The sequence below is a fragment of the Strongylocentrotus purpuratus genome, unplaced genomic scaffold (genome assembly GCF_000002235.5).
Source record: "Strongylocentrotus purpuratus isolate Spur 01 unplaced genomic scaffold, Spur_5.0 spur5_scaffold_2, whole genome shotgun sequence".
Taxonomy (NCBI): Eukaryota; Metazoa; Echinodermata; class Echinoidea; order Camarodonta; family Strongylocentrotidae; genus Strongylocentrotus; species Strongylocentrotus purpuratus.
Window position 1 is genome coordinate 24,636,670 of NW_022145605.1, and position 27,433 is coordinate 24,664,102.

Sequence of the window (27,433 nt, forward strand, 5' to 3'; positions counted from 1 at the left end):
GTGAGTTCTGCGTGCTCATTGGATAGCTGAACTGGGGAAGTGGTGAGTAAGCACGGACCACGCACTTATCACGTGCGCCTTTAAAAGGCGCACGGAGTCAGTGCGTTGCGCGCTCGTTGGCAGTACCGGGCACGCACGTCACACGCACAGGGGTGAATCGGTAGCCCGAACGCAGCCCGAACGCAGCGAATACGCGCGTACGGAGGCGGTACTCATCACGTACGGATACCCAAATTTTGCCCACGTTTTTGCACGTAGACAGCACGCACTTGCAAGTACGGCGGGATGTGACCACCGCATTACAGACAAAAATGGATGAATTAAATGTTAAATAAGTGCGTCTTTAAAGCAATCTTAAACTTAACAATGGAGTCAATGTTTTTTAGATGTTCCGGGAGATTGTTCCATAAAGTTAAGGCAGTGTGAGCGAAGCTGCGTTCACCATATGACCTGGTCATCACTGGTTGAATAACAACCAATTTTTTCTTATTAGAACGAAGATTTCTAGAAGGTGTGTACAATGTTAACAGCTCTATCAAATAAGGAGGCGCAAAATCGTAAAAACATTCATAAGCTAACAACAATATTCTGAATAAAATGCGAGAGTGAATGGGTAGCCAGTGTAAGTCTCTTAAAATAAGAGACACAGATTCATGTTTCCTAATACGATTTACAACAAATTTAAACATATAAATTAATATTCAAGTAAGTTACATTCCAATGAATGACTTACTTACAGTGATGACTTACTTAAAAAGTATATTCTTCAACACTGAATTTCAAATATAATCAGTCTTCATTTCTCAAGTGCAACAATAGTGATTTTGATACGTTTACAAAAAATAAACTTTCTAGATATGCATCTTCCCGTCTTATCATATCAATAATTCATCTTCAAATTATGTCACCAGTCAAATGACAGGTTTGGTGACCCTTATAATTTATACAACAAATATTTCTCCAAATGCTACGAAGTTCGTATAATCTCTTCATTTTCGCCATCTTTTGATGCGCCTACTTTTATTTCGCCTTCTTTTTATTTTCGGATTTTTTTTTTACTGTATTGTTCTTTATGTTTTACATATTGCACGGGGAATAAAAAGCAAATAAATGTGAATTCTCGTCTGCAATGAACTCCATATTCTTCAAATTATCATCTTAGAATTATTTACGTGGTATTCCCCCCGGCTTTGTCCATACAGATGACCTACCATTACTGTGATCAATAATGTTACATTATTTTATTTTTACCATGCTATAACCGTAACTTTATGAAACGGGTCAACGTTTCACGAAACAGTCGTACAAGTTCACTATTATCCGATTGAAACGCGTGTATTACATCGGATGTCGGCGAATTTGAACTTATGACTGCTCCGTGAAACGATGCCCTGTATAATCATCTCGAGAAAAAGCTACAATGTTTTAAATTTATTGACAATCCCAAGTTTAACAGCAGATTGACTATACAATTCAATTAATTTATGGTCTACATGATTGCCTCAACCAGCACTTATGCATGATCCTTGTTTTGGCTTTCCTGGCAGAATGTCGGGAATTTCCAATACCCTACTGATCCATACCCAGTCATTATTCCGACGCAGTTGATTGCCAGAGGATCCAGGTCAGTGGCGTCTATAAAGGCTAGTTGTGTATCATAACGACTTAACTTAATATAACCGTTGGCGAAGGATAGCTGGTAGTGGTCAAAAACTGGATTTCCTGTCAGACGGAAGTCTTGTTGAGGAGATAATTCTCTCCAAGTCAAAAGATCGGAACTGGCACTTCGTCCGATAACGCTACGAGCATTGTTCCATCCACCGATAACTGTATGATAAATATAAGTTCACAAGTTCATACTGTTCATTTCGTTTTAACAAAAGTAATTGAAAAATAAGAGAGAGGAGAAGTCATTGGTGCGCAGTGCACGCTTCCTCTTTACCCCCTCCCCTCCCCATCCTTCCTTCCTTCCCTACCCCTTCCCACCCAACCCCTCCACACGTGGAAAGCTTCCAATACGTGATACATTGTGATGCATTGTGAAAGAAGACGTAGCACAACGAGAGGGCGGTACAGAGTGTATTGCGCCCCCCCCTAAAACAGCCCCTTTCCCTTTCCATGGAACGGGGACAAAGGGGGATAAAGGATAGAGAGAGGAAGAGGGGGGGGGAGAAAGATTGTGTGTGTTTCATCAATCAATCATGGGCAAACTATCTTTCATCACGTGATTTACTTTTGACCAATCGTAGCGCAAGATTCTTTGTATGTTGAATATTATTATACTACAAATGAGTTATTGTTTAATTATGTTTTTGTACTATAAGCAATTAATATCGAAAACGTTTATTTATTTTATTTAGTTGTATGTGTTTGTTTGTATTACACATTAATTTGGAGGAATAAAACAAAATTACAAAAGAAGAGTGTGCGTGTGCGAGTGTGTGTTAGAGAGCGAGAGAGAAAGAAGGGAGTTAAAGATACATATTTTATATAATAAGCAAACAATTACCGTTGGTGAAGATGATGGGACAAACTATCACTTCCGAGGCAATCTGGATGTAACTATCTTTCCGAAGCGAAGCTGAGGAAAGAGAGCGTATACATTCAGATCGCCGAGGAAGTGATAGTTTGCCATCGCCTGAAACCAAAAGGTGATTATTTGCTTTATATTCCTTTATATTCCACTTTGGAAACATTTCACTTCTTCTGTCATTTTAGAGCAACAAATCATCAATTAACAACTAGCAAACGGTGTACGATACGTACAGTCCATGCAGTACGTACATACATGTACGTATGCGCAACGTATACAAGAAAGTGCTTTGCACTTTGTAGATTCTATCTTCAGTGAAAGTGCGTTGCACTGTGTAGAAAGTACTACCATCTACACAGTGCAACGAACTTTTCTTCTCCCATCAATGATGGGCGAACTATTTTTTATCACGTGATTTACTTTTATCCAATCGTAGCGCAAGATTCTTTGTATGTGGAATATAATATGTAATACAGTTAGATCATCGAGCCAGCAAACTAGTGTATCTAGGCTAAGCCCTTCCGGAAATTTGCATTTTCTATAGTGTGTTGTAAACAGACAGACAATATACACATGGTGGAATCTCTGCCTGTTAAATACCTACGACTTATACCACTTCCCACCTCCATGTTGCACCCTCTTCTTCAACATTTTAAGACTTTTAATTTTTAAAGGTAAAGACCAGTATTGGAAACGCCCCAATTTCAAAAAATGAAATGGAAGCTCATATTACCAATCCTGTGAAAGAATATGTTTTGACTAATACATGATGATACAAATTTTGCCGGATAAAATCGCCTACTAATTGATATATTATTTTGGTAAATTAGTTTATCTATTGGACTGTGAGAGATAAACGCACGTGTGCGTAGTCCCCTATACATCTTTCTGTGTACAGTGCTTGTAACTTTACGAAGACTGGGCCAAATTTCTTTTCATTTTGATGATTCCAGAACCTTGCAGTACACACCAATAGTTATATGCTAGATGATCAACCTTTTTGATCGATTCCACAACGTTTCTTTCACAATGCAATCGCATGACCATAACTGGGCCCCGTCTTACAAAGAGTTACGATCGATCCAAATCAATCGTAAGTCCTCCAATCAATCGCAAGTTTGCAGTCTCCTATCTCTTATGTACATAGTTACGATTGATATCAATCGCAAATAAGTTACGATTGATATCAACTCTTTGTAAGACGGGGCCCTGGTCTTTATCTTTAAGCGAGGGTCCGTCGTGACGGAGCGAGAAGATTCAATATTTCTCGGGGGGGGGGGAGGGGCGGTAGATATCCTCCAAAGAAATATTTCCGGGGACGGGGAGGGGGCGGGGGTGTCCCCTCCCGCCTACCCGGGATCGCAGCCCCTGACTCAAAATCTCAATGACACAACTGACTTACCAATTTCGTATTTTTCGTCTGACACGTTACTTGCGAAGAGTCCAATGTGCGCATCATTGTCAGCGCTGACCATGAAGTCAAATGACGTCACATTCTCAGCAATCCAGAAGCCAGGAAAGGCGTACCGTCTGGTATCACCCACATCAGGTGTGTGGAGTACGGGACACTCTGTCAAAACACATACGAGATACACACGGAGAGATAGAGAGAGAGAGAGAGAGAGAAAGAGAGAGAGAGAGACAGAGAGTAAGAGAGATAGAGAGAGAGAGAGAGAGAGAGGGAAGGGGTGGGAGGGGATCAAATCGCCAATAATTGCCCATGACAAAAAATAGATTTGAATCATCATTCTGGTGTTTACATCAACTTACGAAATCGAATGTAGGACTACAATGTAATAACATTTTATATCCACTGTATAACATTTCAAGTTGTTTCTTCATTTATTTGTTTATTCATTTATCATAGATTTATATTTATTTATTTGTTATTTATTTATTGGTTCATATTTCATTCATTACTAACCATTTATTTAGTTGTTTATATATTTATATATTATTCATCATTTCTTCTTGTGAAGTACATGCGAACAGATATTTGGAAACTGTAACAGTTTCGTAAATCCCTCTGGATTGAAGTTTAGCTTTTGACAAATTCTATAACCGCAATTAGTTATTGTTTACTTTTTTTGACGGAACACTTTTTTTGTCTGTATCTTTTTTTTCTCTGCAAAACATTATAATGGGAGGGGTCGGTGACTGCTTGTTTTCTTCAAAATGCACCATTATACACGACTGCATTCATTCTTTTATATTCACCTCATGATCTGATATCCCTTAATTCTATGTAGATATACATCTAAGTAATTCAACGGGATACATGTCCTGATACTATACCAGGCAAAAATTATTATTATTTCAATATTCTGAAACCAATATGTACACTAAAATCATTAAGGAATAATGGTAATGCATTCATAAAATACATTGCGTATATAATTACGTAAGTAATTGCGTAAGTAAATATTGATCTGCATGTAGGCAAATATACAAAAACTGGACAACGTTAGTGTGATTCTTTTTATGTTCTATGTGCATTGTATTTGTAAAATGAATGTACCTTGTAGTAACAAAGCCAATGGATACAGAATCTCTATCTATTACCATGGATCAGTACAGATGAAAGGAAATTAAAGGAATATATATATATATATATATATATATATATATATTTATTATTTATTTATTTATTTATCTTATGGGAGGGTAGTCTCATTCAGAGCCTCGAAGGGGCCCTCATTTGATAGTGGTGGTGGTTATTTCACCTGACTGCTAAGAAAGAATAAATGCGTGTTAGTAAGCAACCAGACGGCCGACGGCTACAGGTCCTCTCCGAGGGACATGGTAATGAGGATTAACGAGTAAAGATAATGAGGACTAATTAAAGGGCACTGCTCTACCGACTGAGCTATCGCGCCTCCCTTCGAATCCCGCTTCCTTGAATAATGCACAGAATACATCACCTGCTACTCCACCAGTTGCGCTAGCAATAATATACTTACCACACACTGGACCGTAGAACATCGGAGGGCAAGTACATAGAAACGACGTCACTAACTGTTCGCAAGTCCCTCCATTTTTACAAGGAGTTGAAAGACAAACTGTGATAAAAGAGGGTAAAACATGGGTAAATCGTGAGGTAAAGAGAGGGGTAAATGATAGACCTTTAAATTCTCATCTTGTTTATCAGAGTATTTCGGACATGTGTCCCTCCCCCGTCCCCCCTCCCGCTTGGCCGCGACTTTAAAAAAGCCTAACCCAGCCATCTTAGCGCTGCATTTGAATATCTAATGTGATTATTTACAATTAAGCTGTAAATTTCTATAGCTTACTGTCTGATGTAATTAAAAAGATCCCTCAGCACAACATGAAGATTATTTGTGGTGACATGAATGCCCAGGTTAGCTCTGCAAACAGCAAGGGTTTCAGGACTAACAGAAATGGGCAGTATACTTGCTGAACATGACATTCGAATGTGACCTGATTGCGTGTAACACACGCTTTCAAAAAGTCAAAGAAAAGTTGTGGACATTTACATACCCAAATAAGAGCCAGGCACAACTAGACTATATCCTAGAGAACAAAAAGTGGAGAAATAGTGTGAAAGACTGTCAAGCTTACAACTCTTTTGTTGCCCTTTGAACTCGGACGATCGAATTGTCTCCACCAAAATGCAACTAAGCTTGAGAAGCAATACGAAGGTAAAAGCCAAATCAAATCTTTCTCATCATGACTGGCAGCTCTTTAAATCAGATTGTAGTATTAAGGAAGCATATACAATGGAGGTAAACAACATATTTGAGGCATTGTATCAAGATATCGAGAATCCTACAGCGAACGAGATCTACTCTGCACTAATAGAAGCTCACGAAGGAGCAGCCACGAAATATGTACCAAAGAGAAAGGGCAAGAAGAAATGTGCGCCATGGGAAAACGAAAAGATCAGGGAGAAACGGAAATGCCTAAAGGTAGCATATAATAAAAAGAATGGCGCACCAACATTTTACTGTCGAACATGCAGAAACACTTGACAAAGCCAAGAAAGATCTCCAGGATGCATACGATGAAGAGCAGTCAAACTACATAGCTCAAAAATGCACTGAGATCGAGATTGCATGGTGCAGTCTAACAGCAGACTAGGAAAGTATGGGATATTGTTAAAAGAGATCACTGGAAAGGCCTCGACCCAAGTGGATCAGCTTAGAGGTAAACAAAACCAAAAGAGACATAAACCAGTGGAAAGATCACTTTTCTAATCTTCTTGGTCAACCACCACCGGATAACAACAACCCAGAAGGAAGATGGTCCAAAAGACACTTCCAATTAAAACAAGCAAATTAACCATTGCAGAACTCAAAGTAGCAGTTACCTCCCTCTCCAATAATAAATGCCCAGGTGTGGATGGAATCCCAGCAGAGGTATGGAAGTCTGGTGCCCTTGACAAACAGCTCTTGGAAGTATGTAACAGAACACTTATCCATGGCGAGAAACCAGTGGTCTAGGAGCATAATAATCCCTGTACCCGGCCAAAAAAGGAGATCTCAGTACCCCTCAAAACTATCGTGGGATTGCACTGACCCCAGTAGCTGCAAAAGTATTCAACAAAATGCTTTTGAATAGAATCCGTCCTCACCTGGAACCCCTTCTCCGCAAGAACCAGAATGGATTCTGTCCAGGAAGATCTATAGTATAGCGCAAATTCTAACTTTGCGAAGATTGGTGGAAGGTATAAGCAAAGCATCTGACAGCAGTGCTTACGTTCGTGGATTTTAAGAAGGCCTTTGATTCAATCAATTGAAAGAAGATGTTAGAGATCCTAAGAGCCTACGGAATACCACACACAATAGTTACAGCAGTAGGGGTGATGTAAAAAGATACCACATCTCAAGTACGTTCACCCGATGGAGAGACTACTGACTCCTGTACCATCTTAGCAGGAGTGCTTCAAGGAGATACCTTAGCACCATACCTATTCATCATAGCATTGGATTATGCTCTAAGAATGACTACTGAAGGGTTCGAGGATCTAGGCTTCACCCTACAGGAAAGGAAAAGTAGCAGATATCTTGCTGTAATGATCACACATACAAGTCGGTCTACAATTAAACAGTACTAAGACAGAATTCATGTTGTACAAGCTTCGTGAAGGCGAGATTTGTACTGCTGACAGGACAAAGTTGAAGCAGGTCCAAAACTTTCAGTACCTTGGCTCGTGGGTTGATCAGTCAAAACAAGATCTTAATATCCGAAAGGCAAAAGCCTGGACTGCTTTGAACAAGCTGACAGCCATCTGGAAATCAAACCTCGGTAGAAAACTGAAAGTCCGTTTCTTTAGGGCTACAGTGGAAACTGTATACTGCTTTGACGAGTAGACTGGAAAAACAACTGGATGGTTGCTATACAAGACTCTTGAGAGCAGCACTAAATGTCAACTGGAGGGACGATATGACCAATATAGAATTGTATAGGGACATTACACCGATCTCAGCCAGACTGAGAGACCGCCGCCTCCGTTTCAGTGGGCACTGCTGGAGGAGCAAGAGTGAAATCATTTCACAAATGCTCTTATGGGAGCCCTCAAGGGGCAAACGCACCAGAGGGCGCCCAGCGATGACTTACATTGACTAGTTAGAAAAGGACACATGTCTACCAAGGCAGGAGCTCCCAAAGATCATGGAGAATAGAACTGAATGGATAAAGCTTGTCAAATCAGTGCGAGTACGCTCGACCTAGTAGTAGTAGTATTTGCGTTGGTATACGGTGTGGTGGAGATCAACATTAAATCGGCCATATTCTGGACTATAACGGTATGTCGCAAAACTACTCGCAATTATAATGAAAAAGTTTCGACCTGGGAAGGCATTCGACCTGGGTAAACCTCCCGATTTACTTGCGATATATGTCAATTTTTTAAAGTAAACATAGATTTGCACAAATTGCATTTTCTTGTAGAGGTGTCGTGGTCGATTGGATATGTCACCGACCGGACTGTCGAACACAAGGTCCACGATTCGAGTTCCGCCGTGGCACTAATGTCCTTAGGCAAGACATTGATCTACATTTGCCACACTCAACCCAGGTGATGTAAATGGGTACCTGGCAGGAATTAGTTCCTTGAAATGCTAGAACGCCGTAATGGTAGCCGTGCCAAAGTCAGGGTAATAATTGGGAGCGTCAGGAGTGTCACGTATCACAGACATGAGCGCAATACAAGAACCCACTATCATTAGTAGTATAATTATTATTATATAATGTGATATGCGCTATACAAGAACCGAATATTATTATTACTATGAAATCTCATTATATGATAAATTATCTCATCCGATTCGGTGAGTGAGTGTATAATTAATATTTATGGCTAGGTTTCTGTTGATTGTGATTTTAAGCCAATTAAATGCAGCGCTAGGATGGCTGGGTAAGGTTTTAAAAAGGTAGCCACCGAGCCCGAGCCAGCCGAGAATCCGTAAAGTCTTACGGTCCTGTGAAGGCGTTGTCGATGATGACGTTGTCGCTGGTTGCGGGGTCTCTCTAGTTGACTTTGTGGTAGTTGTTATGGCGCTAGTGATGATGGTGTCTTTGTCACCAACAGTTATTGAAGAATTGTCAAACGAGTGACATTGGTAGCCAGTCATTGTCTCTTCGCACCAACCATGCTCACAGGGGTCGTTCATGCAGTCTGCAAAATCGTACAAAATGATATCAAAACTTTCATCAGAAACACCGATTGCTGGGCTATCATCATCGTCGTCATAAAGATAATAATAATAAGAAGATTAATTATGACATTGTTAGTAATGGTTATAATAATAATAATAATAATAATAATAATTTGAAAAATAATCATGATGATATCAATAATAATAATAACATATTCATAATCATAATCATCACCATCATTAACATAATAATTTTTGAATATTAATAAAGAAAGAAAGAAAGAGGAAAATGAGAAAGAGGTAAAGAGGTAAAGGAGGAAGAGGGGGAGCTAAGAGGAAGAAGAGGAATTCAGGGGAAAAGGAAGAAAAGGATGAGGTGAATAAGAAGAAGCAGAAGAAACAAAGAAGTTAAACAGAAGAAGGAGAAGAAGAAAGATGAAAAGAAGAAGATGAATAAGGAGAAGAATAGATGGTTATTTCCTGTAAAGCGTTCATGTCTGTCATACACGACTCTCCTAGGGCTCTACAGCTCTTACCCCAGCTGTTAGCATGGCTACTATCACGGTGTCCTAGCATTTCAATGAACTAACCCATTAACTTGACCTGGGTGGAGAGTCACAAATGTAGAAGAATGTCGCCAAAGGACAGGATTGTCGTGGCAGTGATTCGAACCTCGTACCTTGTGCTTTATAGTCTGGGGACTTATCCACTAGACCATGCAACCTCTACAGTAATCTCATTCAATGCTCAGAAACACACGCACTAATTATTTTGATGAGTAGGCTTAAAGGGTGAAGGGCGGAGCCAGGATTATCAGAAGGGCTTGAATGACCCCCCCCCCCTCCTGACAACAATACTATTCCAAGGAACACGATTTCCAAGGAACACGAGAAATCAAGTCTGCACTTCCTACTTTTATATAAAGTTTTATGTGTGTGTGTGTTATGTAGGGGCCGCAGCCCAGAACAACCAATGGATGAAGATAAGATAAGACTAACAACATGTTCGAAGTCTAGCCCACAAAATACGAAATACAAAATACAGAAACATTATGGACATAATTATGAACAAGTAGAATCGATGAACTAACACTGAATAAGTAGTTTTATGAAAATAGCCCCACAGTTAACCAAAACCTTTTAACTAAATATAACTTTGCCAAATTATCACTTGCAAAAATAGGAGTAATTTTAGTATTTAGTAATTGTTAGTATTCTAATAACTTTTCACTAATACAAGAGTCTTATATTAATTTTGTAAAACTTTTCACGTGTGTGTTAATTTTGCGGGGTATATTGCACAAGCATTAATTATCCTCCCTCAAAGTTGGTTGGGAGGGGGGTGTATACACAGCCCCCCGGAATTAACGCCCATACCGTACCGGGGAGGCGACAGACTCTTCTCCCTGGAGGGATTCCGTGTTTGTTCTTCCTTCTGCACTGGGTATCATAGAGAGGGGATGCTGGGATGAGTTTCGGGATGGTCACCACCGTAGACCCATCTTCTCGCTGAGTCGTGAGGCATGGGCGAAACATGAGTAGGGTGTAGTTGAGTCCGTGGCCATCGCTACAGCAGGTCTGCCCTCTGTTGTCAGGACTTGACTGTAACGAGGCCTCTGCATTTGATTCTTTTTCAATGAGAATAATAATAATAATAATAATAATGATAATAATAATAATAATAATAATAATACAAATAATAATAATAATAATAATAAAAATAATGATAATAATAATGATAATAATAATGATAATAATTAATGAAAACAAAAAATATGTCTTGTGCTTATCCAGGGTAGCCTAATCAGTATTTATACTGTTCTCCCTGAGTGCCCTGCAATCATTGGTTAACCCAGACTATAGCCGAGCTACCATGAAACGGTATGGAGAAGAGGAGGAATATGGGCAGTTAATGGAAGAAGAAGCTTAGGAAAATCGACTGATTACAAAATATATCGGAGGAACCGCATGCGGGTTCCCAAAATCTTCGGTAAAGGGGTGCTCTTTCGCCCCGGAGATAGGGGGTGCTTTAAAAAAAAAAGAGGGAACATGCATACGCGTTCCCTAAATAACACTGAGTGGGGAAAGGGGGGGGGGGGCGAGTGGCCTATTTAATTTTGATCTCCACCACACCAACCAATAAACAGAACCGGCCAGATTCTGGACTAGTCAGAGGCTAGTCAAGATTCTGTCTTTAAAAATATATATATGTATTTGTTAATCTTCCATCACACGCATCCCACACACAGCGCGGTGTGAGGCAGGGACTACTGTCACAGGTTCAGCGTTGAGGATGTGTTTTTTTTTCTCAGGTGATTGGGCGCGCGAACACGGAAACAGTCGAGGCTGTGGAGTAAACAGAGACAGAGAAAAGGGGGAAATAAACGTAAGGAGACGGGAAGAGAGAGAAAAGAAGATACATGTACATACAGACAGGAGAGAGAGAGAGAGAGAGAGAGACAGAAGAAGAAGAGAAAGGCAGGCAGGTAAGAGATTGTATTATCGTTACGTTGCTTGTATGATGCTTGATTTTTAAACCTTTGATGCGTAACTGAAAAAACCTCGCGTACTGAATGCCCATTGTGGGCCTATCTCTAATTGCATTTCAATGCGAGTAGTGATTACAAAATATAAATAAATAAATAAATAAAAACAAACACACTTTGGTCCATAAAAGTTTAATTCCTACTTACCGGCTATCATCATCAGCGTAACCAAGGTTATCATTCTCATCAACATGAGTAAGACCGATGAATTACGTGATTTGTACCAATACACAGGCAGATCCGACATGATTACTATCCGAAATTTGAATGGGGGATATAAAGAAACAACGCAATTACATCGATGGCTTATTCATGCACTCATGTCGATTTCAAAAGATCAATAAAGTGAGTAGAAAATATTGTCACACTATAAGACTTTTTAATTATACCGCTGTAAAGCATGATTCTAGCATAATTATGATATAAAAGAACAATGATTTCAAAAAATTGCTTTCAAATTTGAGACTTCCGTGCACCAATAAGCATAATGATCAATTAAGAATTGAGTTTTTTTTGTTTAAGTTTCCATCATATCATTTTCCCCGCACAGACAATGATACGAATGAATATACACAAAATATATATGAACATACATAAATCAATAATAATATTCGTGTTAACAACAGGAACAATAACAAAACAATCACTACTTATGATGGCCAAAATTAAACTGATCGGAATCTTAGTGCAGCACAAAACGTACGACCGTTCGGTACAAGGGTGTGAAAATCAGACTATTACTTAGTTGATTGCAATTCATAAATTCATAAAATAGTGTACGGCAAAAATAATCAACTGTGACTAGTTGCCAAACAAAATCAAATCAAGAAAGAAAGAAAGAAAGCAATCAGTTATGTAGATTCGACAACCATGCTCGTTATTTTGCCACAAAAAGCCATTTTCAAACCCTTTCGCCTTGAGAGGAGTTCTAAATAAGTATTGTCTTTCAAATCCCGTTGGAATTTAACTTTTTTTTTCTTCATTTTTTGGCCTGAAAATAGGCCACTGAATTAAACAAAATATATAAATCAGTTTGACAAACGCCTTCGGTTCCTGGCAGCAAGATGGTCTGTCTAAAAATATTCATCTTATCTATTACGTGTCTCATGATGACATTTCGATACCATTGTTAAAGCACGCTACCCAATTTTATCAAGAAATTGGAGAGTTGATATTCGGGTATAAAAGATGTCAGCCCCGCCCCCCCCCCCCCTCGACTAAACTGTGCCTACGCCTATGGATATCTATTTCCATAAAATAAACTTTATTCTAATTTTCTGGACATTTGAATAGAATAGAGACTAAGGAGAGAGAACATGATAAAACTCACGATTTAAATAATATGAGGAGGTTGAATTTATTGAAGTAGATCTCGAACTATATTTATTTTGTAGAAAAGCGGCACCATTACAGGAAAATTGATGGGAACCTTGAAACTAAAGGATCGTCAATAGAAACACGAACACTTCAAAGGAACTGACATTAAAATGTGAGAGACATAGAACATGAACGGGACAACTATGTATCAGGATTTTTGTGTGTATACGAGACAGGGGCTAATGACCCCCCCCCCCCCCGCAAATTTCAGAATAATGATATTAATATAAGCATTCCATGCAGGGAGGCGCCATTTTACAGACGCTCACAATGCTGAGCAAACTACATTAACGTTCGAATCCTACCGGGTACCCATTCAGCACCTCGGTGGAGAGTTGCAAATAATGTCGTTCACGTTTTGCCAAAGGATGTTAGTGCTGGGCTGAGATTTGAACCCCGTACCTTGTGATCTATACAGCCCGGTGACTTATTCACTTGACCAAAACATCCAATTATTGTATCTCATCTCATACACGAGGTGTCCAAATAAGTATTTCAGTTAGGCCTTTATATATTTTTATCAAGATAGTGTACATTGATGATGACAAAATAATACTTTTGAAATAAAAAGCATGTTTTCTGTTTTGCTCGCTCGCTTAATTTGGAAACTGGAAAGTTTATATTTGAGCAAGAGTTATACCCCCAACCCCCCCCCCGGGAGGGTGGGGGGGGGGCTAAAGTGAACCCTAGGTCATATATCTACAACACCAATACGAACAACGATAGACCAAGGAGTTATTACTGGATAGACTTACCATTTCCTGATACTCAGGCAGAAGTCTGATGAAAAACATACAAAGATTGGAAAGTCGCCTCGATGCGTCTAATATCAGCAAAGATTGGAGACGGCAGTGATCGTTATTAAACAGCATCAGTCTACTGCAACAGGTACATGAAAAAAAATTAGCTGCTGATGCGATGGAATATTTTATTAGCATTAATTATGTACAGGTTGGGGCGCCGTGCAGTTTGTGGAGTTTACCATAGTTTGCAGGCGTGTACATACCCATGTCTGTCGATAACTGCGTCTGCACTGTGAAACTATGGTGACTGCATACTGTACTTTCGTTACCATTGTTAAAGCACGCTACCCAATTTTATTAAAGTAGATATTCATTGATTCTAAAAACTAACTTTATTTTAATTATTGCAAAGTTGAAACTTTGATTCGACAAGGTTATCAAAATTCAATGCTTGGAAACATTCGAAGTAATGATTATTATAATTACAAAACGCTTAAATACAGCCCCGGCAGCGAAATTTTTTTTCCTACGAACTTTGAGCTCGCAAGGGGACCCTGCGCATGCGCACTCGCGAAGGAAACCAGCGCATGCGCACTTGGAATACGGTAGGGTGGCTAATAGGGTGATAGTAATTATATAAATCGTTCTTTTGTCAACTCATCGCTTGCTCAATCGGTAAAGACAGCGTGATACCAATAGAACGTTGGAGTTGACGTGAGGGTTCAAATCTCAGTTTATTTAGTTAATTTTTGCCTTTATAAATAGTGAGGCAAAGAAATAAATAATCAAAGTCCAATTGTTTATGACCTCTTTGCATGCGTCAAGTATAACAATTCGTAGGAAAAAAAGGACGCGCCCCGGCATAGCACCTGAAGAGCTCTCCGAACGCTGCTGAGATGTGTGAGATCACAGTATGGACATGACTTGCAGACGATGTCCCGTGACATCTCACACATTTTCATTGCCTGTGTTTTCATCTTCTCTTGAGTTCTTTCTCTACTTCACTACCGTCAGACTAAATGTATAATCTATTGCCTCACTCTAAACCCCGCGCATGGTTTTATTTGATGACAAATGCAGCGATACAAAAATAAAGGAATATGTCGCTTGTGAACAAAATAAGACGCCATTGTATATTCAGCTGCACACACCGGGGTATGTTCGGCGTTTCAAGAGGGAACAAATGCCGTCCTTAATATCATTCCGGGGGTTTTTCAATTTGAAAGTCTGGTTTCTTTGATTTTAAATGAACCCCTATCCTGTGTATTTACAGGCAAACGATTTTAGTTATCAGAATCGGGTCATATCCCCTTTTGAATGGTTTGACATGCCATTACATTTATATACACTAAACTCATTATAATTTGAGAAATAATAGCTTTGCAATTATGTTCATTCTCTATGGGATGTCTACTTGGGCAGTGTTGGTCCATATAGTGACGTCATTAAAACATCGTTATTTTTCCGGCGAATCTCTCGTATATCCCAGCTGCTATGGAGGTAGTTGTATTTGTATTTTTATAAATCACCCGATATGTAGTTGACCTAAAGCTTGTCCGATGGTCATCTGTTAGCTTACCAGTTTCTAGTGATACATTAGTTGACATATTTATGATCTTCTTTGAATTTAACCTTTAAGAAATTTTGAGAGCTGATATTCGGGTATAAAAGATGTCAGCCCCCCCCCCCCGTTTCTGGACATTTGAAAAGTAAAGAGACTGAGTAAAGAGAACATGATAAAACCCACGATTTATATACTATGTGATAACGATAGACTTACCATTTCCTGATACCCAGTCAGAAGTCTGATGAAAAACATACAAAGATTGGAAAGTCGCCTCGATGCGTCTAATATCAGCAACGCTTGGAGACGGCAGTGATCGTTATTAAACGGAAAGCAGTATACTGCAAGAAGTACATGATCAAAACTAGCTGTGAAATTAAGGATAACTCTTTTGATCACGTTATTATAGGCCTACTTTTATTTATTAAAACAGCAAGCAGTCTACTGCAACAAGTAAATGATAAAAATAGCTGCTGATGCGATGGAATATATTTTTAGCATTAATTATGTACAGGTTGGGGCGCCGTGCACTTAGTGCAGTTTATATACCATAGTTTGCAGGCGTGTACATACCCATGTCTGTCGAGAACTGCGTCTGCACTGTGAAACTATGGTGACTGCATACTGTACTTGAAACGGGAAGTCCACCATGATACTAAGTTGGTTAAATCGAGAGGAACATATGCCAGTAAAAGTTTAGACAAAATCTGATTAAAAATAAGAAACTTAGAAATTTTTAAAGTTGCGATCAATCAAACACAAATTGGTAACTTTGTGACGTATCTCGCAAGGATCCCTCCTATCTGCTCTTACTAAAAATTCAGAAATCACATTTTTCCCTTAAAAAAATGTTCAATACTACGTGCACCCAAAATATTTAATATTGTAAATATGTTTCTATACAACCAACCCCTAATGATTTTTTTCACGTCATCAACAACTAAGCAAATTAGAGTTCATGCAAAATATGTATAGAGCAAATTGGTGAGGACCTCGCAAGAAATGTCTAAGTGTTGCCAATTTGTGTTTCACTGATAACAACTTTATAAATGTATAACTTTCCTACTTTTCATCGGATATTATTACAACTTGCAATAATTGGTTTCTCTCGTTATGCCATGGCGTGGCGTCCATCGTCCGTCCGTCCGTCCACAGTTTTCAAATGCTTCTTCTTCGTTATTTTTCAACCGATTTGGGTTCTGATTATTTCATATGATAGGGCTAGGAGGGGGATTTAAAACTTCTACACAGAATCGTGAAATTAATTGTCTATGCTAATTTATGCAAATTTATTCGAAATCACAATAAAGGCTACTTCTCCTTTATTTCTCGACCGATTTTAATTTAGTTTGTTTTATCTGGTAGAAGATCACAATATAAAATTTTGTTTTAATTCATCAGTATTATGCATGCCTTGTTTTCATTCTCTTGTTACCTCCTAATTCTTCAATTTGTTTAAATATTTTAACAATTTTCTCACACCAACTCGTTTTTGTCCCTTTCAAAATTGTTATTTTGCCATATTTTTCTGTTGACAATTTACTGACTATTTATACCTCTGTCCTTTTATTATCATAATAAAAGGTGAGTATGCTTATATTTATCTCTTACTAAGTTCAAGTCCTGCTTGTCATAAAACTATATATTTTTCAACCTATTTTCATTCCATTTCCTTTAGTTTCTGTTTAATCTTGTACAGCTAAATGAGATTATGTCCCTTCCAGGGCATCACATTTTTATTTTTTGACCAGTTCAAAAGTGTACCACATAAAATGTACGATTTGTTGTTGCGAGATGTGGATGAGCGCTACGTCATTGACGTTCTGGTTTAATGCTTTTAGTATTATTGTTAAGGTGGACTTCCCCTTTAACTGCTCCAGAAAAGGCAGCTAGTTGTACTTCTTCTTCTTTATCGTTTGGCTTTATCTGGCAATTACTCAGAATTTACGATTCTTTCCATTATATTGTCTTTTATTTCTATGAAAAAATGAAGTAAAGGATAACTCTTTTGATCACGTAATTATTGGCCTACTTTCATTCGCTTCTTTTTTCTTCTTAAAGCTAATGAGGGTTAAAAAAAATTGTAACTAATTTTTGTTTTAAGGGATTTTTTAAAATTATAAATCAAAAATATCTACAAATAAATTCATGTTCACAATTTCACAATTCATTGGAGTTAACATCACATAAAAAAGAAAATAATATAATAAATCATTTTCAATTTTACAATTCATTTGAATAGACTTCACGTGAAAAAGAATATAACAATGCTTTACCAAAGACAAGTTGCAACTGTTATACAGTTAAAGAATGAACACACAAATATAGCTCGAATCGTTACAACACCTTTCAAATATAAAATCTATGACAAATAACATTTCTAAAGGGATGTGAACTATTTACACTATTTACAAAGAACAATAAATAAAAGAAAACAATAACTGAGAAGAACAGAAGTTAATTGTTAAGTCTAGTAAAATGTCTTATAGATCATAAGAGAATTAAATTTATGTTCGATATAATGAGAGCTGATATGAGATTTATATATATGTAAGTAATATCTTACATCTGTGAAAAGATAATGCATTTGAGTTTGGTGATTTTATATTTCGAATATTGGTAGGTAAAGAATTCCATACATCTGACCCTCTATGTCTGATTGATTTCTGGGCTAATGTAGTGTGAGGATTGACCACATGTAAATTTGACGACTGCCTTGTTTAACAATAAGTATAAAAACAAATGTAAGCATCTAAGCTTGTGCAATTTTAGCTTCCAGTATGATTGCTATCCAATCTAAGCCATTTGAAATCACGATAAGATTGAGAAAACATGATTGTTCTAAAAAAACGTATTATAAGAAATAATATATTTAAAGAAATAAGTGTAAATGACTGATTTAAAAAGAAAGAAAATATGTGTGTCTGTGTACAAGAATTTCCGTCTGTAACTGATTCACATCCAGATCCAGAAAATTGTCTTCTTTAGGTAATAGGCATGTTTGATAGAGCAGTTGCTATTACACCTCATTATTAGTATTGCTTGTATGTGTTATCAACTTTCCATGCTTGTCTTATGCATTGTATCTGATATTTTGGGAAAAACAATCTTAGCTACCATTGTTGCTGAATTTGAGCAACAACTGTTGCCGTTGCTGCTCTTTGATACAACCAGGCTTACTGTTGGATTGTAAACCATGGCATGGAGTGGCATGGAATTCGCTTTTTTTAGGACTCATAATTACAAAAGTCGCCTCGATACGTCTTATTATCAGCAACGATTGGAGACGGTAGTGATCGTAATTTAACAGCAAGCAGTATACTGCAACAAGTACATGGTAAAAACTAGATGCTGATGCGATGGAATATTCAGCATTAATTATGTACAGGTTGGGGCGGAGTGCACTTTCCGGAGAATTTATAGTTTGCAGGTACGAGCCCATGTCAGTCGTCTGCGCTAAGATGGATACGTTGAGAGGAACATGTCAGTAAAAGTTTAGGCAAATTCCGATTAAAAATAAGAAAGTTAGGAATTTGTAAATTTGCGATCAATCCAACACAACTTAGCAACTCTGTAACGTATCTCGCAACGCTCCCTCCTATTGGCTTTGTACTGTGTAAAAAAAAATCAACAAAAAATCAGAAATGTCTGTTTTTCCTAAAGAAAATGATTGCATAATGGAAATTTTTATTTTTTAGGGGATCACCACCCCATACCCTTAATTAAATTTGAGAGAGAATAGGAAAACGAAGTTTTTGCTCGGTCGCTACGCTCCCTCGAATAATAATTAGGCCAGATGCTATCATCTTTTTTAAGGTTGAAAAGTTGTGTGGGGAACTTCCCCCTTGCCCCCTCAAATACACTGGTGCCTATACGCAGGCGCGTACACAGGGGGGTGTTTGGGGGGTTAAACCCCCCCCCTTTGGTAATTTTTTGTGTGTAAACCCCCCCTAAATTTTTCTAAAACCCCCCCCCCCCCCCCCCCCTTTTGATTTTTTTTTTTTTTTTTTTTTTTTTTATTAAAAAAAAAAAAAAAAAAAAAATTCCCATGGTTGACCTAAAAAAGCTGACCTTACCCCCCCCCCCAACGGAGCAAAATGTCAAATTTTCAAATTTCGAGACCAAAAAAAAAAAAAAATGTGTCCTCTTACCCCCCCCCCCCCCCCCCCCCCCCCCCCCCCCCCGCTTATTCAGCGGTCGGCTGAGTCGTTGCGATTTTTTTTGGGACCAAAAAAAAAAAAAAAGTGACCTCTTACCCCCCCCCCCCCCCCCCCCCCCCCCCCCCCCCCTGCTTATTCAGCGGCTGGCTGAGTCGTTGCGAAATTTTCGGCCCGATTTATAAATGTTAAAACCCCCCCCTTGAAAAAATCCTGCGTACGCGCCTGCCTATACGTGTGAAGAAAAAAAAAGACTTTTGAGGAGGTAAAAGTCCAACGTTGTGCGATAAGTGACCTTTAATCCTGTGTATCAACGGTTCGCTCAACATTGACATTGTACTGCTTGATGTATTGTTATTATCACAATGCACATCAAATTATACCTGGGAATTGGAGAGTTGTATACGGTGTTTTATACGTTGAGATTCGACAACACTATGTTCTCTTTGAGAGTCCGACATATTCTGGTTGCTGTGGGCTTACTCTTAGCTCTGAGCGATGTGGAATCAGCGAACATTCTTCTCTCTGTGTCTTTGGAGATGGCAGCCATTATTTTACGATGGTTGCAGTCGGAAAGAGTCTAGCGAAGAGAGGTCATAATGTGACTTTCCTCATTTCAGACGAGTATTCCGACCGCGCCATGGATCCCGAGCACGCTACGATCGTCAGCTACGAAATGTTCCATCTTTCTGGTCTGAAGAAGAGAATGGATGACATATCGAATAAGACGGCAGAATTCACATTTGCTGAAAACAGCATGAAGCCCATGGCTGAGATGAGGGATATGTTCACTTCTGTAAACAGAGAAGCTTGTGAATCCGTTTTTGAAGATCAAAGATTGCTAGACCGTATGGCGAAATTCGATGCTTTTGTCGTCGATGTGGTATGGTCGTGTGGTGTGTATGTTAAGTCCTTTCTTGATAGACATAGAGGTACCGAGAAACTTCATGTCATAGTGCTTGCACCCATGACACCACTTCCTTATATATTTCAAGAAGCAGGCTCTCCATTTATGACCTCTTACCAACCGGCACCACTGACTTCATTCACATCTGACATGACATTTTTACAAAGATTCAGGAATACCGTCACCTACCTCTTCTTTGTGTTTTGGGGAAATAAAATGGTGATCAATGGATTTTCCACTGGTCTTGTGGATGAATATGATCTAGATCCTCGGTTGAAATCCACCATCAGTAATCATGTTGACCTTTTCCTTATCAATAGTGATTTCTCGGTCGAATTTACCTTTGCCATGATGCCAAACATCATTCCAGTTGGTGGACTTACAACAAGACCAGCCGAAGCCCTCGACAATGAGTTAGAGAACTTCATGCAATCATCGGGCAAGCACGGTGTCGTTCTGTTCTCTCTTGGTTCATATTTTGCCTCAATAACAAAAAGTAGACCCGACATCATTCGCATGTTCATCGACGCTTTCAGTAGACTCCCACATAAAGTTCTTCTTCATTTGAAAGAGCCCCCTCCATACAAGATACCTGATAACATCAAAGCGATGAAATGGTTACCCTTGAATGATCTGCTTGGGCATCCTAAGACTCGAGCAGTGCTCTATCATGGAGGAAACAACGGATTCCTGGAGGCGTTGTACCACGGCGTACCCCTTGTCGTTATGCCTCTGGGTGCTGATCAGCATGACGTTGCAGCCAGAGTGCTGGCTAATGGACTTGGTACCAAGATTGACAAAGACCGATTGAGTGCGGATTACATTTACCTACAGCTCAACGAAGTCCTTGAGAACCCAAGCTATTCAACGAACGCCAAGCGTCTTTCTGCCATCTTTCGTGATCGTCCACTGACACCAGCGAACACGGCTGCATTCTGGATTGAACATGTGATGAAACATGGAGGAGGTCACCTTCACCCACCTACTCATAATCTAGCATTCTTTCAGATATACCTACTTGATATCGCTGCATTTGGTATACTTCTCGTTGTGATCTTATTCTTTATCATTAAACGTGCTATGAGATGGTGTTGCTGTCGAAAGAAAATCGTGAAAAGTAAACGTGATTGACCGTATTTTCATGTAATAGGGATAGTGGTTGTTTTCGGATTTTTATTTTAAATTTAGCTAAGAGATATATGTATATAATTTTGTTAGGAATGAAAAGGGAAGAAAATATAGGAAGTATATAAATAATGATCAATTAAGAGAGAGAGAGAGAGAGGGGGGGGGGATCAAACAAATTAATAAATTAATTGGCAACTATAGTCAAGTATGAGTATGACTGATTGCCATCAAATTATAACGAAAGAAGAAGATTACAAATTAGACAAAATAATGCCAAAGTAAATACTGAATGAATAATGTATTTTGTAATGCATTTGTATGTCTTTGTACGTCGTTCCTTTATTCATATTCAATTATACCGCAATTTACCTCAGTTGTTCATGTCAAAGGGGAGTTTGATTGCAACCATGAATTCAATAAGAAATTATTAAATTAAAGGTAATTATTTTTCGGATTCTGACTGAGTTTAATTGAATAAAACAGTCATATTTTTTCGGGACAATAGCTACCACAGTCAAATGTTTACCTCGTATATCATTTTCAAAATGTAGATATAATTTAAAATTCTTTTAAATCTTCATTTGAGAATTTCTATTCGAAAAAGCGTCATAAGAGACAATCAATTTCAATGATAATTCAATGTGCAAACTTGAAATGATATGATTTTTTACTATCGAATCATGATCGTCATTATGATAATAAATAATCCCCATCCCCCATCTCCCCTACTCTCTCTTCTACACGTTTTCTGTTAACTTTCCCCTCTCCTTTCGATCAATCTTAAAAATCTCTCACGGCAACATTCCCCCCTTCATCATGAACTTTTATAATTGCTTTTATAATTCACATTCTATCATTGGAACGGACACTGACAATAAACTCTAATCAAATCGAATTCACGTGCCTGTTTGTTGTTGCCTGTACAATTTTGTCAGCCATATTATTTTATTGATACAAAAAGTCATGTAATAAGTTTCAATGTACGTTACGATGATAATCACCTAGAGTTCGTTAATGCATAGATTTATCATAAAAACGTATGTACCAGATTAGAATGACATGACGAAAGCACAACATTCTTACCACAAAAAATACACATCACAGTGCGCGATATCATACAATAGATCAATGAAAGAAAAAACATCTAATTAGATTAATATTTTGCAAAAGTAACTTTAAGTTTGTTTTTTTTTATTACTTTTTATGTTTGCTTAGTTATTTCGGTTCAAATCTTGATTCATCATTATCTTAGTTGAAGCCAAGTTGGTAAACCTCTGAAATATATTTCTTTAAAATTAATTTTTGTTGTTGTTGTTGTTGATATGTTGCTGTTGATAAAATAGCAAAACGTGACGGAAAATCGAAGTTATTACCCTCGCCACACAAACTCCTCAATGCACAGACGAAACAATACAAAGTTACCCATGTACACTGCTTGATAATAACCACATTTTAAAATACGACAATCAGCATTGCATAATTATCTTTGTGTATAGCGATTTCAGTTCCCCCTAATTCTTCAGATGCTTTAAGTTAAGAATCATGTTCATGTACAACGTCATGATCGTTATAGCAACTTTTATATTTTAAATTCTGTTAGATTAGAATTCTTTGCTTGTTTTACATGATTGATGATTGATTTTTATTCGACAGGCTTCCAACATTTAAAAATATACATGGTCTTTTGTTTCCATCAATCACAGGTGTTACAAATAAATCTTTGATAAACTTTAACAAAAGATTGATGTTTACATACTATAATTGAAAGCTACATAACATAAGACTCATTTGGAAAATTCAACATCATTATAGTGTATTTTAAGATATCACTTCATATTGACATATTGAATATACAAGAGAAAATAAACATCTTGAGCATCTAACACCCATGAATTCGAACCTATGTAACAGACAAACAAAAACAAACAAACAAATAATCATACACACTTAGTCTTTAAAGAAAACCTTGGAGAGAAAGAGAAAGGATAAACACAAACAAAACAAAATAAAGAGCTTTGTGGCGTCCAATAAACATGTTATGAGCAATGGCCCGCGAAGAAAGGTAAACAAGGTCAAAGAAATACATAATTTGAAAGAGACAAAGACTAATACAAAGTTATGGATATAGTGAAGAAACAAAAATGAACAGCATTCCCGGTGGATACTAATGTACATGAAAAGGGCCCTTTTTCGTTCCAAAATATCAGGAGTGCATAACAAACGAGAACGGGACGTACGGACGGACTACCCGAAAACATAATGCCTCCGGCTGCTTTGTAGCGGAGGCATAAATAAAAATGAAGTCCACCTTACATCACACTGATGAAAAAAATCGAAGAAACGGGGGAATAAACAAGATTTTTTTAAAGAAATGAATGCAACTGTAAAATGTTAAGCCCCTATATATATATAAGCAACCTTAACTGCGATCACCTCTCCATTTGCTTTGTATAGGATATGTTCCTATTTTTATTTGTTTATGTTTAAGTTTGGATGAAACTAAACTTGATTTACACACAGGAGGACCGGTAAATAACAAGTTAACAACGTCATGTTTGGGCCATACACCTGTTGGTATGACAAAGAAAATGGTTGGATGATGTTGAATGAAATCTTTACATTGTATATTGTACAAACCGTACAGAGAGTAGCTTTAGAATCACACATTTTCAGATTTGTTTTAAACATTAAAAAGACCAATATCTCTAATTGTTCTGCTTTCATTAAAATCAGTGAGATTCCTTTCTCATACATACTATATACTGAAAGAAATGGAAATACAGAAAAACGAAATATCTCCAAAAAGTGCATAAATGAATCGGGTATTGACGTTCCATGCCATTTCTCCCATGTATTTTGCCAGACGGAATGTAAACATCGAAAACAGAAAACAAGATATCACAGTCCATTAAATCAAAACATAAACCCCTATTTTGACATTTAGTTTGATAATACTTTTACAACATTATATAATACGACCAATCGGTCGACTGTCAGTAACTCTTTAAATCTGTATATAAGAGGTAGAAGTTTTTTTTTGAAATGGGGGAATTTTTTCTCATGATTCTGGGTAAAAAAATCAAACGTAGAATGTTAAATCGGACAGTGATCTGAAATGCATAGTAGTTATGTTGTAAATGAAGAAAAGAAAATTAATTATAAACGGCAATAAATATACAGTCCATTATTAGGATTATTATCTCTGATTGTAAAATAGTCTAGAATTGAATTTTGTCTACATCATTTACAAGAGCTACCCATTAATTAAAAAAAGAATGTAGAGTCGTCAGTCGTCATCAACAACACAATTTTGAAAGACAAACACATCACAAGTATATCATAAGAAAGCTTACTTTATTTTACATTAATTTTTTTTTTCAATCATTAAAATTGATCTCCATGATCTAGGAATGTTATTGTTGAAACAGTCACGAAAACTCCAATTCACCCATTAAAATATATAAATGATTCCACTAAATGTTATATACACTTTATGAAGTCACATAAACAAAAGGCCTGTTGAAAGCTTCTGAAAAAGGGGGCGGGCATGGGTCCGTTTTTTAACGAAATATTATGGTACTCTAAGATATTCAGCATGCCCCTTTTTACCTAAAAGAATATCCGGTTGCACACATTGATATCATACAGTGCAAGTAAGGATGAGTCATCTATTATTTTCAGTGGAATATATAGAGTCTATCAGGAGTGCAGAAAGCGATCTCTCCTGATCGGTACTGCTGGAGAGTGTACCACTGCCCTCTCTCATTCTTCTCGATTTTGTAATCAGTGACGAGGTTCTGGACATGCTTCAGCTTATTAGTGTACTCATCAATGCTGACCAAACCCAAGTCGTGCTTCACGTTGGCTATCATGATTGTATTCCATTGAGACCCAGCAGCGATTAGGTAATCCCACGATTTCGTTAATTGATATTTAACAACACCTTGTTTGTCAATCAATCGTATTGTATCACCAGATTCAGTGATCAGGTAATCATTACAATTGGTAATTTGCTGAGGTATATACCCATCACATGGTATCTCCATGATCGCCTTCCCACCAGCTGGTGAGAATACCTGGATCTTGTCAGCTTTCCTGTAGCTCACATAGATCTGATCATCACCGTCTACAGTGAGGTTACCAAATCCACCTTCACCGTGACTCAGAGTCTCAAACATTACATTCAACTTTGTTTGCTCTAGTGTGTACAGTGTGATATTGTTTGAAAAATCAAGTATAACATACCGATCATCAGAGAGGAACCCTACTCCACGAATCTTAGCATCCTTGAGAACTTTCTGATGGTGCTGACCATCAGCAGAGAAGATCTCCACGCCACCTGTCCAACATCCCACTGCCATCCTACCGTCTGATGTACCAACCATGGCATTCATGCTATTCTTAGAGGGCAAAGCGATGTTCTTTGCAACTGCATTTACGATCTTACCAAGACCTAGCGCATCCATTACAAGGTTTCTCTTAAAACTGACACTTTTTCCTTTCTTGCTCGATTGAATCGGCTGCTTGTAGTCAGGATCTTCTTGTATCAAGGCCTCTTGTAAGTCTAGACATAGAGTGTCGTGGGCAGCCAAAGCATCATATCTAACGGTATCTTTGTCTTATTGGTTACCACGTCAGCTATGGTGGTCAAGTGAGTGATGTGCTCCTGAGCCAATTTCTTTATTTCGTTCAGTTCTTTCTCTACTCCTTCGGTTATATCCGTGACTTCACCAATGAGGATTCCTTTCTTATTTGTCAACTGCCGGACTGATTCTTCATATGCTTTGTTGATATCATTTGTACACTGCTTCTGAACATTGCTCACATGGTCCTTCTGTTCATCAATGAAATCAACGTATTTCTGAAAGCAAGAGCGTTTCTTGTCCGCCTTGGATTTGAGGTCCTCGACACTCTTCACATGGCTGCTTTCATAAACAGCTGCCTCGATGACCCGATGTCCTTCGTTTGTATGCTCCATGACAACACACCTGAAGCAGGAAAATCTCCTGCAGTCGGAACAGAAGCACTCCTCATCCTCTTTGGGGTGTTTTCTGCATTTACGATATCTACGTACTGACACCTTCCCTGATACGATCTCACTCATGGCTAAAACCTCATGACTGATGAAGTCTGGCCACTGAGAGTGTGTGTTGTGACAAGTGATACAGAAATACTTGCCGCAGTCTTGACAGTAGACAACAGCTTGGGGCTTGTCCTCGGATTTGCAATTCGAGCAAAACTGGTATTGACTCTTCAAGTCCTCTATGAGAGACTTCAAAGCTAGACTTGTCGGTAATTTGCTGACTTCTCGGTTTGGGACCTGGGTTTCAGCTCTGCAGACAGGGCATCGGAGCATCTGGTCGTTACCATGGCATTCCAAGAGGTTGTCCAGACAGGCCTTGCAGTAGGTGTGAGAACAAGATAGAATCTTGGGATCGGTGAAGGTATTGAGACATACAGGACACTCTAGACTTTGAGCAATAACATTCTTTAATGTTTCAGCCATGATTCGAATTCTACAGGAATACGAGATGAAAGAAAATGGGAAAAAATGATGAGTGTAGCTTTTATTCATCTGATCGTATAAAAAAGGAGTCTTTATCAATTTCATCACGCCTTTTCCCTACCGAATCTGACGTGTACAAAATATGATTTTCCGTTATATGTTGATTTAAAAAAAAAATCAAGTTATTCATCAACTGAATGTACTATGTACGTAGTAATGAAAAATTTAACAATCAAACTGTTTCCTTTGTCTCTCTTCAGATAATGTACATTATAATGGGGGAAGTGAATGATGATGATGATGGTGATAATAATATTAATTAATATAATTATAATAATTGTAACTACAATGGTGCC

General features: G+C 38.0%; 3 protein-coding genes across 3 annotated transcripts; 1 reads left to right on the forward strand and 2 right to left on the reverse strand.

Annotated features, from left to right (window-relative positions):
- Window positions 1-1,513: 1,513 nt before the first annotated feature.
- LOC105445115 lies at window positions 1,514-20,086 on the reverse strand. The gene is made up of 5 exons (XM_030991158.1): window positions 20,020-20,086; window positions 8,970-9,170; window positions 5,494-5,592; window positions 3,936-4,103; window positions 1,514-1,827 (listed from the first exon to the last, which is right to left on the reverse strand). Exons 1-5 carry the CDS (start codon window positions 20,084-20,086, stop codon window positions 1,514-1,516), a joined length of 849 nt encoding a protein of 282 aa, XP_030847018.1.
- Window positions 20,087-20,095: 9 nt separating this feature from the next.
- On the forward strand, window positions 20,096-21,574 carry LOC115926445 (UDP-glucuronosyltransferase 2B7-like). The gene has a single exon (XM_030991159.1). It carries the CDS (start codon window positions 20,096-20,098, stop codon window positions 21,572-21,574), a length of 1,479 nt encoding a protein of 492 aa, XP_030847019.1.
- A 4,561-nt stretch (window positions 21,575-26,135) lies between these two features.
- On the reverse strand, window positions 26,136-27,077 carry LOC115926446 (transcription intermediary factor 1-beta-like). Its single transcript, XM_030991161.1, has one exon. The coding sequence runs from the start codon at window positions 27,075-27,077 to the stop codon at window positions 26,136-26,138; it is 942 nt and encodes a 313-aa protein (XP_030847021.1).
- Between the last annotated feature and the right edge of the window lie 356 nt (window positions 27,078-27,433).

What these genes read in the sequence shown, in the direction of transcription:
- LOC115926446 (XM_030991161.1), bottom strand. Translation starts at nt 27,077, where the DNA reads ATGGCTGAAACATTAAAGAATGTTATTGCTCAAAGTCTAGAGTGTCCT.
- LOC105445115 (XM_030991158.1), bottom strand. Translation starts at nt 20,086, where the DNA reads ATGGCTGCCATCTCCAAAGACACAGAGAGAAGAATGTTCGCTGATTCC. An exon ending in GACAACGCCTTCACAGGACC is followed by an intron (nt 5,593 to 8,969) that starts GTAAGACTTTAC and finishes CTTTTATCACAG; the next exon opens with TTTGTCTTTCAACTCCTTGT. An exon ending in GTTCTACGGTCCAGTGTGTG is followed by an intron (nt 4,104 to 5,493) that starts GTAAGTATATTA and finishes GTGTTTTGACAG; the next exon opens with AGTGTCCCGTACTCCACACA.
- LOC115926445 (XM_030991159.1), top strand. Translation starts at nt 20,096, where the DNA reads ATGGTTGCAGTCGGAAAGAGTCTAGCGAAGAGAGGTCATAATGTGACT.